Source organism: Lactuca sativa, chromosome 2 (genome assembly GCF_002870075.4).
Source record: "Lactuca sativa cultivar Salinas chromosome 2, Lsat_Salinas_v11, whole genome shotgun sequence".
NCBI classification, from domain to species: domain Eukaryota; kingdom Viridiplantae; phylum Streptophyta; class Magnoliopsida; order Asterales; family Asteraceae; genus Lactuca; species Lactuca sativa.
Window position 1 is genome coordinate 218,387,979 of NC_056624.2, and position 18,055 is coordinate 218,406,033.

At 36.5% G+C, this 18,055-nt stretch overlaps 1 protein-coding gene and 1 long non-coding RNA gene across 2 annotated transcripts; one reads left to right on the forward strand and one right to left on the reverse strand.

The window, feature by feature from the left end:
* Positions 1–1,175: 1,175 nt before the first annotated feature.
* LOC111901360 (uncharacterized) lies at positions 1,176–11,907 on the reverse strand. Its single transcript, XM_023897219.1, has 7 exons — positions 11,761–11,907; positions 11,432–11,657; positions 11,184–11,277; positions 10,979–11,106; positions 10,875–10,903; positions 1,463–1,540; positions 1,176–1,349 (listed from the first exon to the last, which is right to left on the reverse strand). Exons 1-7 carry the CDS (start codon positions 11,905–11,907, stop codon positions 1,176–1,178), a joined length of 876 nt encoding a protein of 291 aa, XP_023752987.1.
* A 2,331-nt stretch (positions 11,908–14,238) lies between these two features.
* LOC122196552 (uncharacterized) lies at positions 14,239–15,796 on the forward strand. The gene is made up of 2 exons (XR_006188579.2): positions 14,239–15,234; positions 15,351–15,796. It is a non-coding gene; the product is annotated as an uncharacterized LOC122196552 (long non-coding RNA).
* The last annotated feature ends 2,259 nt before the right edge of the window (positions 15,797–18,055 follow it).

The following is an 18,055-nucleotide window of genomic DNA, read 5'->3' on the forward strand; positions in this document are numbered from 1 at the left end:
CTTATTTTCATGAAAATATATGTAATGAAAAATATGTTCAATTATATTCATTTTGCAAAACATGACAATGACCAAATCCATCTATTTTTTTGACCAACAATAATCTTTTTCTAAAAATTCCTTGGGATTTACCCAGATTGGTTATATGTTGCATACCACTTAAACCAGTCAAAGTAGTTAACAATTAGTCCCAATGTCACAAGTTCAAGTCCAAGTCAAGGGGAATATTTTGGTAGCCAAGTTTTCCTAATTGTATTTATTTATGCAACTCAAGTTGTTGTGGAATTGTCCACTTATTGACTCGATACTATGGAATTATCCACTTATTGACTTGATACTGTGGAATTGTCCACTTATTAACTTGATGAATTTTTTTCTAAAAGTTTTTGGATACAATGCAAAAATGAGATGCAAAAGCTTAAAAATTAGAATAGAAAGAAAATATTTATGGAATTCTTTTATAAATTTTTGGATGCAATGCAAGCTAAGAATAAGTTGCAAACAAAATCTTTTTGTAATGTTTGGTGATTAACAATGCAAAATGCTAAGAAATAAAATAAAAAATAAAAATATTTTTGTAATTTTCTTTAGATGGTATGAAATGAATGCACTTTAAAAATGAAAATAAGAAAAGCAAAATCCTTTATGATTTTTTTTTGAAATGTTTTTGATGAAATTCATGAGGAAACTAGAACCTAATATACAAAGACCATTCCCCAAGCTTAAGATTAAGCTTTGTGCTCGATGCTCGGAGAGGGTAAGGCAACCTACTAACCGTAGGGAGTCCAACATTGAAGGAACTGTATAACCTCATAATGCTTATTTTGTACTGTTTATGTTAATTGTTGAACGAAGGCGTTGGTTGCAGACAAATCAGCGTGAATGTCTGCAACAGCTTGATCAAGGAGATCAAAACGTCTCATGTATGTGTCATGGTACTAAGTCTCCCGAAGGGTGTAGATGTAATGTATGGTCTCCATCGGGGCAACAACAGTGGATTCTCTTGAAGTGGGAGGAGTAGAGCGCGCAGGAGGAACATAGAGATTAGCATGAGCATTGTCTTCATGGTCGACAACCATCCACTCTAGAGCACTTGAGATAGGCTCGGGAGCGCATGGAAGGGAATTTACAGAAATATTATTTGGTAGACACCACCGAGTCTGAGTAATTTCGTGCTAGAGCTGGAGGGAACTGAGGTCCCTAGAAGGAACTCGAAAATGATGTTTTTTCTTCATCAACCATGTAAGACTACCATTACTCTCTTTGTGGAAGAAGGACAAGGCTTCAAGTACATTGCACACGAGGGCATTGGAGCCTGGTGTGATTTTCTCGAGATTAGGCCATTTCTCCTGAAAACGTTCGACACAAGAAAGATTATTGAAATAAATGCAATGAAATGAAAGAAATAGACGGATAAAATAGGTGTATAAAATGCACTTAACAAACCTTCCCAATCTTATACCTTTCTTGTCTCAAGAAAGAGCAAAAATAAGTGTAGACCGGAGAGAAAGAAAAAAGAAGAAAGTAAAAAATCTAAATACTAAATTTTTGAAAAGAATGCAATAAACAAAACAAAAAAATAGGATTCAATCCAATTAACCTTATTGTGTTACACAATCGACATTGTACCTATCATGCCTTGAACTAACTTGACATTAGCCCCATAAAGATATATAACATTATAAACAAGACTTTTAGTCATTCCCTAATACAACTTAACATAATCAAAAGTTACAACACGTATTCACTTTTTTTGGTATTGGGTTAGCACATTGAGCAAATTATGGTATTCCTTTCAAGGGTAGGGCAAGAGTCCCAACACAGAGGAGTCGAGCATTGCAGTGTCAGTTAGGAGAGACCAGTGTTTCAGTAGGTGATATTGTAGGTATGTTCTCTTTTGCTTTCTTCTTGATTGTCATAAGTAATTATGTTGATGTGGAGTTTTTTTTATTGGTTTGGGTAAGCATGATCTTTGGTTTAGTCTATGTTATTGTTTAGTTTATATCATAAAGAATTGTTATATGACATTTTGCATGACAAGAGTCATTAGTGGGTTGTATCTTTCTGAGCGGGTTTCAGTTTGTTCCGGTTCTTTGATGGTTCAATTAAGGGGTATCGGTTGGAAGGTCTATGGTCAGGATTAGCGGGTTAATTCTCCTGTGAATTCAGAGTTCAGTTGTTTTAGCATTTGATCTGGAGGGATTGGCGGTTTCTATGGAAGAATTATTGGGTTCAAGCACTACTGTTGCTAGGGAAGGAGCAGTAGAAAGAAGATGGTGGTGGTGGTTACATGAGCTTGGTTGCCCACTGGGAGCACCAAGGTAATTTATTTATTGCAAGGGTTATGGTCTTTGTTACCAACATAAAAGGACTTAAGGATTTGGGTGTCGTATCATAGGAAGCATTTGGGGCTGTCGTACTTGCTGAGATTTTGGGGAGTGTTCATTTGTATTTCAAGAGTTGTGTGGTCATTGGGATTGGCTAGTGATGGAACACTAGTATTGGTAAGCGCAGGCAGTAGGCGGTTCAAATTATAAGGATGTAAGATGGTTTATTAATCCATCAAAACTTCATGGGTTAGGAGAGCTTCGACAAATCCAAGTGGGGGAGAATCGTTCAGATTTTCGGAAGCTGAATTAGGCATGAAACTAGGATGAGTGTCAGATCCTAGTCGGTAGGGAGGACGACTCAAGTGGTCGTCTGGATTGAAGATAGTGTAAGTTGGGATTCAAGAAACTTCCAACAGCCGGTTGTCCTCTTCTTGGTGATGGATATCAGGCATATAGATGGATCCAGGTGGAGGGTTGTGTTAGAGCCTCCCTGTCTGTTCTTGCCTAATTAAGGTTGTGGGGTTCGAGGCATGACCCGAACACTTGATTGGAGTAAAGTGAGATGTGTGTTCGACTCCAGATGAGTATGGATGGATTAGGAGATGTTTTGTAAGACTGTGGGGTGGCCCATAACATTCACTAGGTTGGTAGATAGTGTTGGAGCGTTGTAAGACTGCAGGGTGGCCCATAGCATTCACCGGTCCTTGAGTAGCGGTGAGGGCATGACAAATATATGATTTGGCTTTTAGGTTTCTTTAGATGGATTAGACCAGATTATGTCAGTTTGTAAGACTATGGGAAGGCCACAACATCCATAAGATTAAATAAGTGGTGGGTCGTATGTGGCCGATTGTGATATAAGACTATAGTTGGTCATGTAGCATTCACTTTTAGCATTGGATTTGGGTGGCGTCAGGATTGACGGTCAGTTATGATCGGTTGGATCCAAAAAGGGTGTTGTAGCAAAAGTGGCGAGATATCTAGGACAATTATTGTCGGATGACGCCTACATTCAGAAGTCACGTGGTGCTACTGTGTATGACTAGTTGTCTCAGCAACCGAGTGGAAAGCTGGTGAATCAGTTTTTCGGCAGGTAAGTTAGGACTAGGGAGGTCTCAGCTGCTTTTGGAAAGCGGCTAGGGGGAAACAGGATGAGTCGTGGTGGTATTTGTGATTTGGGACTCGTTTGTCGGGTCGCTTGCTATTCGGTGAATATGTTAAGTCACTTGCAGTGGCACACCCCCGGCCAAGGCGGAACATGCCGGGAATGCGACTAAGTTCATGGATCAAAGATAAACTGAATATATAGCACAACCACAACGATAAACAAACAACATTTGTGTTCCATCATTAATTTTGAATATAGGGTTCTTACAAATAATAATAGTACAGTTGTTGCCTTAGACAGGTAAGCAGATAACAAAAACTAGATACCTAGATCGTTTGTATTCCATGACCAATCTTGTGTCTAAATGCTTGTCTAATGATTTCCTAAGAATACATGTAAGATTTAGGGTTAACACAAAGGTTGGTGAGCGTTACGAGTTTTCTACTAACCGTAGTAATACTTTTAAAAAGTTGAAAAAGTATTTTCTTTGTATGTATAACAACAGTTAAAACAGTGTTTGCAATTAGTCTTTAAAAACCAAAATGTATAGTTTGTATAAGTAAATCCATACATAAAATTGTGTTTGTAATGAATCTGTGAAAGCCAAAACGTTATGTTCCATAAGTAATTTCATACTTAAAATAGTTTTGAAAGCTACCAAGCCCATGGTTGTACGGATAATGGATAAACAGACATACAGATATACGGATAAAGTCATTTGTTAAAGTTGTACTTAACAATCGCAGATACGGATAAACAGACATACAAATATACAGATAAAGCTATCTGCCAAGGTTGTACTTAACAACCGCAAATACGGATAAACAGATAAAGGACAAGTATATTTGATAAGCGTACACATAAAAATGTATGATACTTGTTTAAATAGTTAATAAAACTTAGGGTAGTGTACACAAGCACATGTATGAGCCAATGATACAAGTTCTAAAACTTGTATAAATATATAAACCTATATATTTTTGTGTACGTATGAGGTATATTGAAACTACCAAGTTGATAAATGTCTATATAGTCATAACATATTTGTAATCACAGTGTATATGTTATTTTTATTAGCTTTATTATTTTAACAACATAACGTAGTCAAAGTGGGGCCGTAACACTCACCCTTGAAGCGTGAGTTCGAGTTGTTTCGCAAATACGCCATTCTTGAACTTTGAAAAACTCTCAGGACCGTTTCGTAACAAATATAAACTATTGGGTGTTGTTTGGTAATTTAATTAACAAAAATAGGAGTGACTTTGTTAAAATAGTTCAAAGGAGGGACTAAAAGGTTTTAATTCAAGGGAGGGACTGATTTTGCCATTTTTCACATGATTTTTTTTTCACAAAGTATGAGCAATTTGTAGTTATCTTTTGATGGTAAGTTCAAATACAAGAATGAGAATTTACATAAACGGTGAGGGTTAAAATGGATGATTAATCGGAGATGAAGAGACATCGACGAACACAGTAAACATTGAGTCCCGATTACGTTCAGGCTACATGGGAGGTTCAAGTTGAATGACGACATGTATAATGATTAAGTATTATTATATTGAGTTTTTATCATATCTTGTAAATTTGTTAAATTTTATAATATGATTTCATTTAAATATTTTTTTCTATTTAAGTAAGATAATATAAAAACTATATTTTTTGTATAGTTATATAACATTGATAAAATAAAATACAAATAATTAGTAAAACGCGATTAATTGTCCACAAGATGAAATTACAAAAAATCAAGAACAAAATAGACTGCATAATTACTCAAATGCAGGAACTAATTGATTAAAGAGTATCTTAATATTGGAAGGGGCATTTTAGGAAATTTATAATTTTTAGAAATAAAACATATACTTATTCTAATTAAACATTATGACCCCGCAATGTTATAATATTTAACTAAGTTATTTACCCATAAATTAAATAATGTCTTCATAGTTGGAGGTGCAATTTAGAAAATTGTATAATATTTAAGTTTAAAGTTGCACAATAGATGATATAAGCGTAAATATATAGTTCTTGAGGCAGAAAGTACATTGCTATTTAAAAATAAAACATATACTTATTCTAAATAAACACATTGTAATACAGGTACATTGCATTTATCTTATTTTCATTGATAGAAATAGAAAATATTAACATTTGTTTAATTGAGTTATTAGTAATTACGTTAGGTAAATGCATATACAATGTAAATTCTACAATTGATTGATTAAAGAATATGTTGATAGTGGAGTTGTAATTTAGTAATTTTATAATATTTACATTTCAAATTGAAAAAAAATGATAAAAGTGTAAAAATAAAGTTATTTTAAAAGAAATTACATTACTATAATTAACAACGAATAAAATTACATATAAGTTATTAAATTGGACACCTCAATTGATAAAGTAGAAGAACCTTAAAACTAAATTAGGATATTGAATAAATCTTTTAGAAATGTTATGTACAAATTCAGAATCAAACTTTAAGGGAAATTTGGGTGAGTTATTAGTAAATAAGAGTATATTATATGTGGGAGAAGCATATTAGGAATTTTATAATATTAAAAAAGAAAACATATAGTTATTTTAATTACATAAATTGTGATACAGATACACTGTTATTTAACTAATTATGATTTATAGAAGTAGGGGCAATTTAGGCAATTTAGGCAATTTGGGCAATTTTTACTGAATGTTTATATTTGATTTCTAAGATGAGGATACTTTTATTTTTTCTATTCATAAATAAATAACAGTACATTGTTATTTATTGTATAAATCCCTAGATTAATGATTAGTCATTAATGAATAACTTGGAAAGAAACTCCAAAAGAAATGTTGTATAAAATCAGTTGTACCATAAACAAAATATATTAGCAAATGACATTATAGCAATGAGAAAAATGACCCAATGTATGGTCACCAGCTGTCGGGGCATTGGTGAGCCTGAAATGCATCACCACAAACTCATAATGCCCATAACGCGTCCTGAACGTTGTCTTCTGGATGTCCTCATCTCGCACCCTCACCTGATGATATCCAGACCTCAAATCGATCTTGGAGAACCAAGATGCTCCCTGTAACTGATCGAACAAATCGTCGATCCTCAGCAATGGGTAACGGTTCTTGACCGTCAGCTTGTTCAACTCCCGGTAATCAATGCACATCCGGTGTGAACCATCCTTCTTCTTGACAAACAGGATAGGCGCTCCCCACGGCGAGCTGCTCGGCCGAATAAACCCCTTTCCCAGCAGCTCCTGAAGCTGCGAGGATAACTCTTGCATCTTTGGAGGTGCAAGGCGATAAGGCACCTTAGCGATAGGCACGGCCCCCGGAACCAAATCGATACTGAACTCCACTTGCCTCACAGGAGGCACACCCGACAACTCCTGTGGAAATACATCCGGGAACTCATGCACTATCGGAACCTCCTCAACTGACCTCGGCCTCTCTGAATCCACTCGTGTATCCATCACATACGCCACAAAACCCTTACAGCCCTGCTGAAGACACTGCCTCACCCTAGCGGCCGAACAAAATGCTGACCCAGAACGTGTACCCTCGTCGTACACCGTAAGAACTCCCCCACTAGGGTCTCGTATGGTCACCAGCTGTCGCTCGCAGTCGATAACCGCACCGAATCTGCTCAACCAGTCCATGCCCACAATGACACAGACATCACCCATCGTAATAGGAACCAAATCAATAAGGAACTCAACACCGAAAATCTCAAACACGCACCCCCGGAGAACCTCCGTGGCATATATCACCCTCTCTTCAGCTATGGAAACTCTCAGAGGCCGACTCAACGCCTCACGACTAACACTAATATGCTGACTAAAAGCCAAAGATACAAAAGACCGACTCGCACCCGAGTCAAATAACACCAAGGCAGGTACATAATTCACAAGAAAAGTACCTACGCATAACATAATATAAGCATAATATCTCAACATCAAAATAAATACACGAAAGAATACATACCAGCCATGACATCGGGCGCTGCGCGGACCTCCTCCGCGGTCAACTGAAAGGCTCTCCCTCGTGCCCTCGGCGCCTCGGCCTTCACTGGCTGACTCTCGGTAGCTCTGATGGCGGCAGGGGCAGATCCCTGAGGTGCTCCCTGAGCTGATCCCCGCAAATGCGGACACTCCGCCTTCCGGTGTCCAGTCTGGTTGCAGTGAAAACACACTGCAAACCCCTTGGGGCAGTCCTTGGCCATATGCCCCTCCTTGCCACACTTGTAGCAAGATCCAGCTCTACATACTCCATCATGACCCTTGCCGTACTTTCCACAAGTGCGGCCCTTCTGGCTCCCCGATTTGGGATCAGCGGGCTTGGCCCGCTTGGCTGCCGGCTGGGACTGTGCCGGTCGTCGATCCCTCCCCTGAGACTCCGCCTCCTCCCTGGCCTGAGTCTCTAGCTCAATCTCCCTCTTTCGGGCATTTGCCTGAAGCTCGGCAAATGTCCGATACGAGGAGTTCGCCACGAACTCCCGAATGTCTCGCCTCAAAATACTCAAATATCGGCTCATACGTGCCTACTCAGTGGACACGTGCTCAGGGCAGAACATCGTCCTCTCGTGGAACATCCTGGTAATCACCGTAACAGACTCAGTACCCTGCTTGAGGGTCAGAAACTCCTGGGCCAAATGCTCCCTCTCCACCTGGGGAACGTACTCATCTCGGAACATGGCAGTGAACCTCTCCCAGGTCACTGCCACAAGCTCAACAGGCATAAAGTGCGCCGTCACAAACTTCCACTAGTCCTTCGCTCCCAAGCGAAGCTGGTTCAGCGCGAACCGAACTCTCAAATGCTCAGGAGATGAGCAAGTGAAGAAACACCCTTCTATGTCAGAAATCCATCTCATAGCCGCCACTGGGTCCTGGGTCCCATTAAACTCCGACGGTTTTGTATTGCTGGACTCTCGGAACAGCAACGCATCACCACCCTGCGGCCTTGCGGCAGCAATAGCTGCGGTGGCCGCTACAACAGCAGCCTCAGAAAGAGCAGCATAACGCTCGTCGAAAGTCTCAATCAACGTGGTCTTAATAGACCCGAACATCTCTGGTATCTCTGCCCTAATGGCCGCAGCCACCTCCTCATGGATGATCCGGCGGATCTCCTCATCACTGGCCCCACTGCTCTCAGGCATAAGACGTGTCCTCACCATGATCTACCTCTGAAATACAACATACGATAAATTAGAATCCATTCGAGCATACTCACACTCGACAACTCATTCCTCCTTGATCCTTGGCATTCCAAAGATTCTTACTTGGGCTGTACACCGCCCCTGTGCTTTCAGTAGTACGGGCCCAATACTACTGTCCGCACCGTATCAGAATACACCCCAAGTCCTCCTCTTCGGATCCCAAGTTCCAAGTACTCTATTATGCATAATCCACTCTCTAACAGATCTCTCATAAGCCCCTCGCTGCTACCTACTCACTCTCAAGCATCTCATAGCAGCTCACCTCTCCCTAGGCTAAGGTATCACAAATCAGGCCACTCTAGTCCTAATAGGAGTACCTAGCCTACTCTAGCATGAGAATACATCATATCAATATCAATATCACATAACATGAGGGTATTTTGGGAAATCACCGTTCGGGCGCGGACTGATTGTACACACAACTTTGCTCTGCGTTTTTCCAAAAATCTTTTACTCTTTTTGAAAATACTTTTCAAATCCTTATTTTGAGTTCAAATACGCCCGAAGGTGTACTCGAATCCCTCAAACCAAGGCTCTGATACCAACTTGTAACACCGTAAATTTCAAAACATTTTTTCGCATTTTGTAAAAACATAATTCATTTAATATTCATAAAAACATCAATGTTTGAAACTCAATCCATGTCCTATAAAAATCCCACGATCTCATAACATAAAAATCCCGTGTGTGTGTACTGATCAAGCCAGTGCCTTCCCACAGTCATCACTAGTACCTGAAACAAATAACACCAAACGCTGTAAACACAAAGCTTAGTGAGTTTCCCAAAATATCACACATAACACATATTAGCCACTCGAGGCTATAACTCTGTGGGTCCGTGGACCCTACTCTGTGAACCCTCTGGTTCTATCTCTGTGAACCTTCCGGTTCCAACTCTATAAACATGCACAGCATAAATCACATAGAAATAATGCAGTACAACACATAACATACATATAGCATACAAATACTCTGTCACATAACTCCGATTACCTACTCAAGGTAAACTATAGTGAGAAGACTCACCTCGCGTATCTCGATAACTCGCAAATCCCAGAAATCACTCGCGCTCGATCCCCCGAGCTATAAACCTCTTATAACACAATATATTTCTAATTAACACTTTCACAACTAAGGTTGACTAACCCTATCAAGTCAACATTGTTCAACTCTGGTCAATGGTCAACGGTCAACTTTGATCGGACTCGGCGAGTGCACTAGAGCGACTCGGCAAGTCTATACGTGTTCACTGACTCCCTCAGATCCTCTCTTTACACGTCGAGTACTTCCCTAACTCGACGAGTTCCACCTGGCATGAATCGCGGGGCCACCACGACTCAACTCGCCGAGTCTCAAGAACAACTCGGTGAGTTCCGGCTTGACTCAACCCCCTATTGACTCTCCCTGACTCACTGGGTCATCCCCAACCCGGCGAGTCTACTCGCTGAACAATTTACGTGAAACCCCAACCTTACTCGCCGAGTCTCAAAAACAACTCGGCGAGTTCATGCCATGCACAAACTCTATTGACCTTCTGAGGTCAGATCTGCTTCCCCAACCCATAAATCTGGCCTTCCCAAGCATGAATGTCACGTAAAGTTCGAAACTTGATGCTTGTATAACCCCCACAAGGCATCAAAAGGAGATTTGGTCCCAAAAATGACAACCTAGGTCCAATAACTCCATAATAACCCAAAAAGCTCCAAGGGTTAGGGTCTCTGGACCTCTTTGAGTCCAGATCCAAGGCACAAAATCGAAGAGGGACCATTTGCTTCACATAATCACTCTCCAAAGGGGTTAGAAAACCCTAACTCTAAAGATCAACCCTAAAACTGAAGGAGGTTCGAACTATTACCTCAAAATGAAGCCAGTGGACTCTGGATCTGCTGGAATCTCACCTCCTCCTTGCTCTTGCCACCTTCTTCTTGCTAAACAAGGAATACAAAGGCCCAAAAGTGACTTCCTCTCTCCCAAAATGATTTTAGCTCTCTTAGGGTTCTCTCAAGGGACTGGTAGCCGCAATGGGAGACTATAAGTGCCCTTAAATAGGCTCCAAACCCGGGGAATTAGGATTTCATTAAACAGCGTGGACTCGCCGAGTCCAGACGCGAACCTGTGCCCATAGCCAACTCGCCGAGTCTCCTCACAAATCACCAAAAATATAAGAATGAATAATACATGGGGAATTCGGGCTGTTGTATCGTTGTTTACAAAAAAACATACTAACATCGAAGTAAGTAGATGTAAAAGGACGACCTGCAAAAATATAATTTATCATTTAATTACAAAATATTTAATTGTTTAAAATGGTTGTTAAATATAATTACAAACCATTAATAAACTTCACTTTGGCAAATTGAACAATAACAACAATTGGAGCAAAGGTGTTATTGTTGACAAGAAAATCATGCATATAGTAAGCATTATGACTCCACAAAGTTACCTTAAGCTTAGTATCCCTGAAAAAATAAAAATATAATGTAGATAATTTAAAAGAAAATATATTATATTATATCTTTCTAATAATGGTGGATACTCTATATCTTGAAGATGCATGAGCATCTTGTGTTTTGATCTATCCTGTTCCGAGGTGTCAATACGCCCATATTCAAAAACGTGTCCAATAATATCTACAAAAGCAACAAAACATATACTTAAGTTAATAAAAATTATGAAATTATAATAAAAAGAAAGAAAGTACGATGCTATATAAGATAATAAATTAATATTAAAAAAACAAACCAATATAGTTTCACTCTAGGATGTTGTTAGAAAGAATAGTACTGAAGTCAACAAAAGGAAAGCCATGTGGAGAACCATAAAAGTTTTCACACTCTTTCACAGTTGTATAGGGATTTAAAGTAAGTTTGCTGTCCGGATCACCAAAATTAAAGCTTAAAGTATTTGGTGCAACATTAAGTTTCCTGATGTATAATGAAGTATCCTCTTTTAAATAACGCACAAATCTAGAAAACCATTTCTTCAGACAAGATGCATGAATTTTCCTTCCCTAAAAAATAATTAATTAACAAAAATTAAAATTTTATTGGTTACAAATATCAATAATCAATAATATTTTATAAAAACAACAATTGAATATATTCATGTTATACCTCCTCATGCATCATAATAGTTTCAATCGAGTACGTGTCATTTGCATCAAATTTTGACATTTGAGTCCAAAGACATATGATGAGAACCTTAATTGTGAAATCTTCCTTGATTGAGTCAATATCCTTTATTAGAGTAATATCTTCCATTGTACCTTGAAAATTGAAAAAAACAAAAGAAATACGATTAATAGTTTATAAAATACATACTGATTATGGGTTGTTTCTTATTCATAGGTTGTATGGATAATGTTAATGGGTAGTTTTTATTCATAGGTTGTATGCATCCTCCATGATAAATGAAGATAAATTTTACCACTTGTCAATCTCTTATTAATTTTGAGACTTGTCATTTTGTAGTATTTTTAGAATAAATAATATCCACATGTCATTTTATGGATTTTTTCAAATTTTAAAATTAAAAAATCATATAATACTTATACTTATATATGTAAAGTATTTATTGTAATAAATGTGACAATAAATTACAATGAATATGTTTTTCCTTCTTTATTTTTATTTTCAAAAATATTTAATGTTACACTTTAATATTTAATATTTTTTATAATCAACCCGTGTAATACACGGGGTTAACACCTAGTATTGAATATGAGCATATCGGTGAACACATGAATAATATCAAACAGGGTTAACATGTTATAAACAGAGAGAGGTAAACATGTATGTTATTAATCAAATATGTTATTAATCAAATAACTCACCTGGATGATAATGCAGTCAAAAACTAAAAAGAGAGAAAACATAGAGTAAACAATGTAGTCTCCTTACCCGATGAATAAATACTGATATATGCGTAGTTGTCACACGAAGGTAAACATGTATGTAAAAGTGTATATATATTCGATTGATATTTGATTGCTGATTTATTGGGATTGAAATATGATTTGCTGATTTCTTGCAAAATTATATGGTATAATTAAAAATTCAAACTTGAAATATCCAGTTTCCTGATTTAAAATACCGATTAATGAAATCTTCTTATTCTAATTCTAATTTGAAATATACTATGAAGGGCAAATGTGGAAATTCAGTTATAGAAAATAAGTGGGAAAAGCAAAGACGGAGGGGCTAAGGAGGTGACACGTGGCATTTTATGTATTGTTTTATTAGAAGTTAGATACGTTTGGGTCTTTTAGTAACAATTCCATATACATATAAGGTATATTTAGTTATTTTATAGACTATATATATTTTATAAAAGCTATAGTGACAACTCATGTAATTAATTATAAATTAAACTCTGTACACGTATGTATCTACTTACACAAGAATTTAAAAATTATAAGATTATTTCCATTGTTAAAATTCACTTTATCCGGCTTGGATACTTACATAACCAATATTAAAATCATATTGAAGTAATAGTTTAAGGTTTGACGATTAATAAATCTGAAAACGTCTGCTTTTTCAACTTTTATAAATATTTTTATTAAAAGTATTTTGAATATTAAATTAAATATTAGGCTATAGCCTGAGTCCAAAAATGCTTTTGGAAATCTCACTTGAGGTGTGCACGTCCCTCAACGGATAGAAACGGTTTTGACAGTTTTTAAGAAATCAATATTATACTGGTTTTGAATTCTTAAAATGGTCGTATCCTTTGCATACGAATTCCGTTTTTTTTAATCTTTATAGATTCTAAAATCAGGGAAACATATACTACGAGGACACAGATAAGCAGACATACAAATATATGGATAAAGTTATCTGCCAAGGTTGTACTTAACAACGGCAGATACGGATAAACGGATAACCAACAAGTATATTTGATAAGCGTACATGTAGAAGTGTGTGATACTTGTTTAAATAGTTGATAAAACTTAGGGTAATGTACATAAGCACATGTATGAGCCTAAGATACAAGTTCTAAAACTTGTATAATTATATATATACACCTATATATTTTTGTGTACGTATGAGGTATATTGAAACTACCAAGCTGATAATTGTCTATACAGTCATTATACATTTGCATTCGGAATGTATATGTTATTTTTATTAGTTGTATTAGTTTAACAACATAACGTACGTAAATATTTATGTTTAAAACGATTTTGTTTACTTATAACATATAAGTATTTAAACAAATATTTCACAAGCTAGAAATGTGTTTACATAAAATAATGATAATTGTTGTGTATTTTGTAAGATAAATATTACTTAGTACACGTAATACCATGTACAGACGAGGGTCAGACATGAAACACCGGAGGGTAGGATCATTTTAGAATTTAAGTCGTGCTGAAATCCAACAATCATACGCGTTCCTTCAAACCAGATTTCGCGTACTGTATGAAGTAGAGTAGTAAATAATATTTTCGTATGATTTATATCGCATAAAATTGATAATGTTGTTTGTATAAAAAAAAGCATTTAGGCACATGTATATATAATATAATACAAATAGTACATGTATCCCTCCCCCCCCCCCCCCCCCCCCCCCCCCCCCCCCCCGAAAATATGTAAAAGTGGGGCCGTAACATTCACCCTTGAAGCGTGCGTTCGAGTTGTTTGAATTCAAATTCTTTTGAGTACTTGTCATGTGAAACCGTAAATACACCATTGTTGAACTTTAAAATACTCTCGGGACCGTTTCGTAACAAATATAAACTATTGGGGGTTGTTTGGTAATATAATTAACCAAAATTGGACAGATTTAGTTAAAGCAATTCAAGGGAGTGACTGGAATGGTTTAATCTTTGAGTCTTGGATTGGTATTGTTAAGAAATCTCCATGGGAGGGGATGTTTTAAATAAAACACACCAAAGTTTGTGGAATGTACTCATTTAAGTGAGGGTGTATTTTGCTCATTTTATAAATACAAAACGATTTTAGGGCTTTTATAAAAGGAAATGTCATGGAGGGACTGTTTTTGTTTAGAAGACTAAACTAAGGAAAATTAGGGCTTTTAAACCTTTTTTTTTGATCGGGTAAGGAGAAGAACGCTACGAACGAAAGCAAGCGATGAGGATGGTGATGGCGATGGCGACTGAAAGGTTCACGAGGGGCTCACAGATGACACAACGATTCGTCGATCGATTGCAAAGTGGTGGCTGTCTCGGGGGTTCGACTTGAGCGAAGCCACGCAGGTGCGAAGAAGCAGCGGGGCTGCGTTCTTGCTTCTCCGTCGATAGGGTGCGAAGGAAAAAAGGGCATCTTCGGGGTTGACGAAGCCGAAGGAAAAGAAAGAGGGGAAGCAGCGAGGATTTAGGTCCGACGATTTCTCCCTGGCTCGTGCGTCTTGTAGCCGACAGAAGTCAAGGAGGTTACATCTCCGGAGCTTGGTTCATCGGAGAGGCGAGATGTCCGAAAGAAGGTAGAAAAGGGCGAAAGCATCGTGCTTAGTCAGCGAGGAAAAAGAGAGCAACCGACGCCGACAGGTCTTCATCTCTGATTTGGGTCGATCTCTTCGCTTGATCAGAAAGGAAAGACGAAGGCATCAACTATCAATAACAGGTAAGGGTTTCTACTTTTTTTTTTATTGTTCTTGACAAAATTGATTTAATGAACTGGGATGTTTGATAGGGAAAATGAACTAGATTCAGATTTTTTTTTATTGTTTCATTTGGCAGAAATTTTGAAGAAGAGAAAGAAAATTTTTTCCTTTTGTGTTCATGTATCTTGGTGAATACGAAGAAGTAGGCAGGAACCAGAAATATATAGGTGTTTGCGTGTTAGAATTTTTAACATTGTACATGTTTTGTTTGAGTGATTAGTAGGTGGAGTGCTGTAAGGGAAAGAAAACATAAACGTGTGTTCTTGTTGCTTGACAGGAAGAAGATGAAAGGACAATTGTTTTTGAGTTTGGCTGCAGCTTCAAATTTGAAAGGGAAACGCATTTTCTTTTCCTTTTGAGTGTCTAATTGTTTCAAAGTATTACTTATAAGTAATTTTGCTTTATTTATTTATTTATTTATTAGTAATTTGGCTTTATTTATTTATTTGTATTTGGTAGATTAAATAGATGTATTTGTGTACCAATGTTTCTTTTATTATATTTCCCATGAATTCATTTCTATTCTGATGTGTATTTAGTTATCTCATAGAAAAAAAAAATTTACACATAACATGTATACATACACCTTTTATTAATTTGATATATACATATGGAGGATATTCATACAAATTGACAATGGAGTTGCCAAGACACTAACCATTCCAAGTATCGGTTTACTTCATACATGATTGTTATATATACATATGTATACGTTTGGGTCTATTGGTAACAATTTCATATACATATAATGTATATTTACTTATTTTATAGATTATATACATTTTATAAAAGTGATAGTGACAACTCATGTAATTAGTTATATATTATGCTCTCTACACGAATGTATCTAGTTACACAAGAATTTAAAAATTATAAGATTATTTCCATTGTAAAAATTCACACGAATGTATCTAGTTACACAAGAATTTAAAAATTATAAGATTATTTCCATTGTAAAAATTCACTTTATCCTGCTTGGATACTTATATTTTTCCAGCATACATAACCAATATTAAAATCATGTCGAAGTAATAGCTAAAGGATTCACGATTAATAAATCTGAAAACGTCTGATTTTTCAACTTTTATGAATATTTTTATTAAAAATATTTCGAATATTAAATTAAATATTAGGCTATATCCTGAGTCTAAAAATGCTTTTGGAAATCTCATTTGAGGTGTGCAAGTCCCTCAACGGGTAAAAACGATTTTGACGGTTTTTAAGAAATCAGTATTATACTGGTTTTGTATTCTTAAAATGTCCGTATCCATTGCATACGAATTCCATTTTTGACAATCTTTATAGATTCTGAAATTAGGTAAACATATACTACGAGACTATACTGTTTGTATTGCTTAAAAGTGCTTAATATAAAATTTTAGTTTTTCAGACGCATTCCTATGGTTGTAGTTTGAGCTGTTTGATTGGTTTGCCAAATTATATATTTGGAAGTAAGATACGATCTGGTATCTTATAATACTTAAAATAACTCATTTATTTTACATTAGATGCAGTAAAACTCAATGAGTCAAATTATCACAATATTCACGGTGAAATGGTCGACTATAATTTTTGCACTAAATTTCGAGATGTCACATTACCTCCTCGTTAAAGGAAATTTCAATCCAAAATAGTGATTGTACTCATAGTACACAGGGCTTCGATAAATAGTAATGTATTTTCGTGGTACATGATCCCTACCTGGTCCTTCTATATTCGCTTTAGGCATATATGTCGTATATAATCAAAATCGAACTGACGATCGAATAAGCGATTCTACCTTACCTCAAATTGTTGAATGTTACGATCCCATCACAGTCTAATAACGCTTCTAACAAGCCATGGTCACCACCCATGGTCTTACCACATTTGAACCATCTTAACCCCAATGATCCTTAGTCGAACCCGCATACGACTGAATTCCAATCAAGTGTTTGGGTCATGCTTCGAACCCCAACACCTTTGTTAGGCGTGTCAAACCCAACAAATAAAGGGGTACGATATACTCCAAAAGAATCCCACTATATTGCACTAAAAGGTAGTACAAGGCAAGCAGGGTCGATCCACAGAGACACAGGATAATTAGTCTATACCTCTTTGCACAAGGCACTATGGTCACCAACAGTAAAAAAAGGGGGGGGGGGGGGGGGTTTAGAGTGCAATGAGTAAACAAAAAAATTAAAAACACACGCAATCAGCTAAATGAGTGAATTAGATTCAGATTTTGTAAGGACTCCAACTTCATGTATGACAACTTAGCAATGTGACTTAAAGATGACACAATATTCGTTCAATTCTATCTAAGTTGGTACTTGAAAGTGCTAATAAGCTCTAACACTTCCCATTCACCACATTAATTAACCAAAACAAGCTCTTTGATTAACCCTAACCTTATTAACCTAATCTAAACAAGCTCTTAGAATTAGATTATAAGATTGCATGAAGCTTTATGTGAATATTCCTAACAACACCCAATACTCCTCATAAGCTCGGGAGTGTAAAAGTGTATGAATAAGATTTACACTAAATTCATTCAATAGAGATCAATTTAATGCTTGTTACTTGTTCAATTTCACAAAACAATTACGGATTTTGTAAAAGAGATAACTTGAATGACCTAACCCTAATTCAAATGGCCAATAAGAATCACAATTAGAATCAAACATTCGATTGAAGCAAAATCAAATTCATTAGATAGAAGTCAAAAACAAACATCATGTCATATGATTGAAGTCACTACCAAGAAGTCAAAACATGAAATTGGAGAAACTAGGGTTGTAG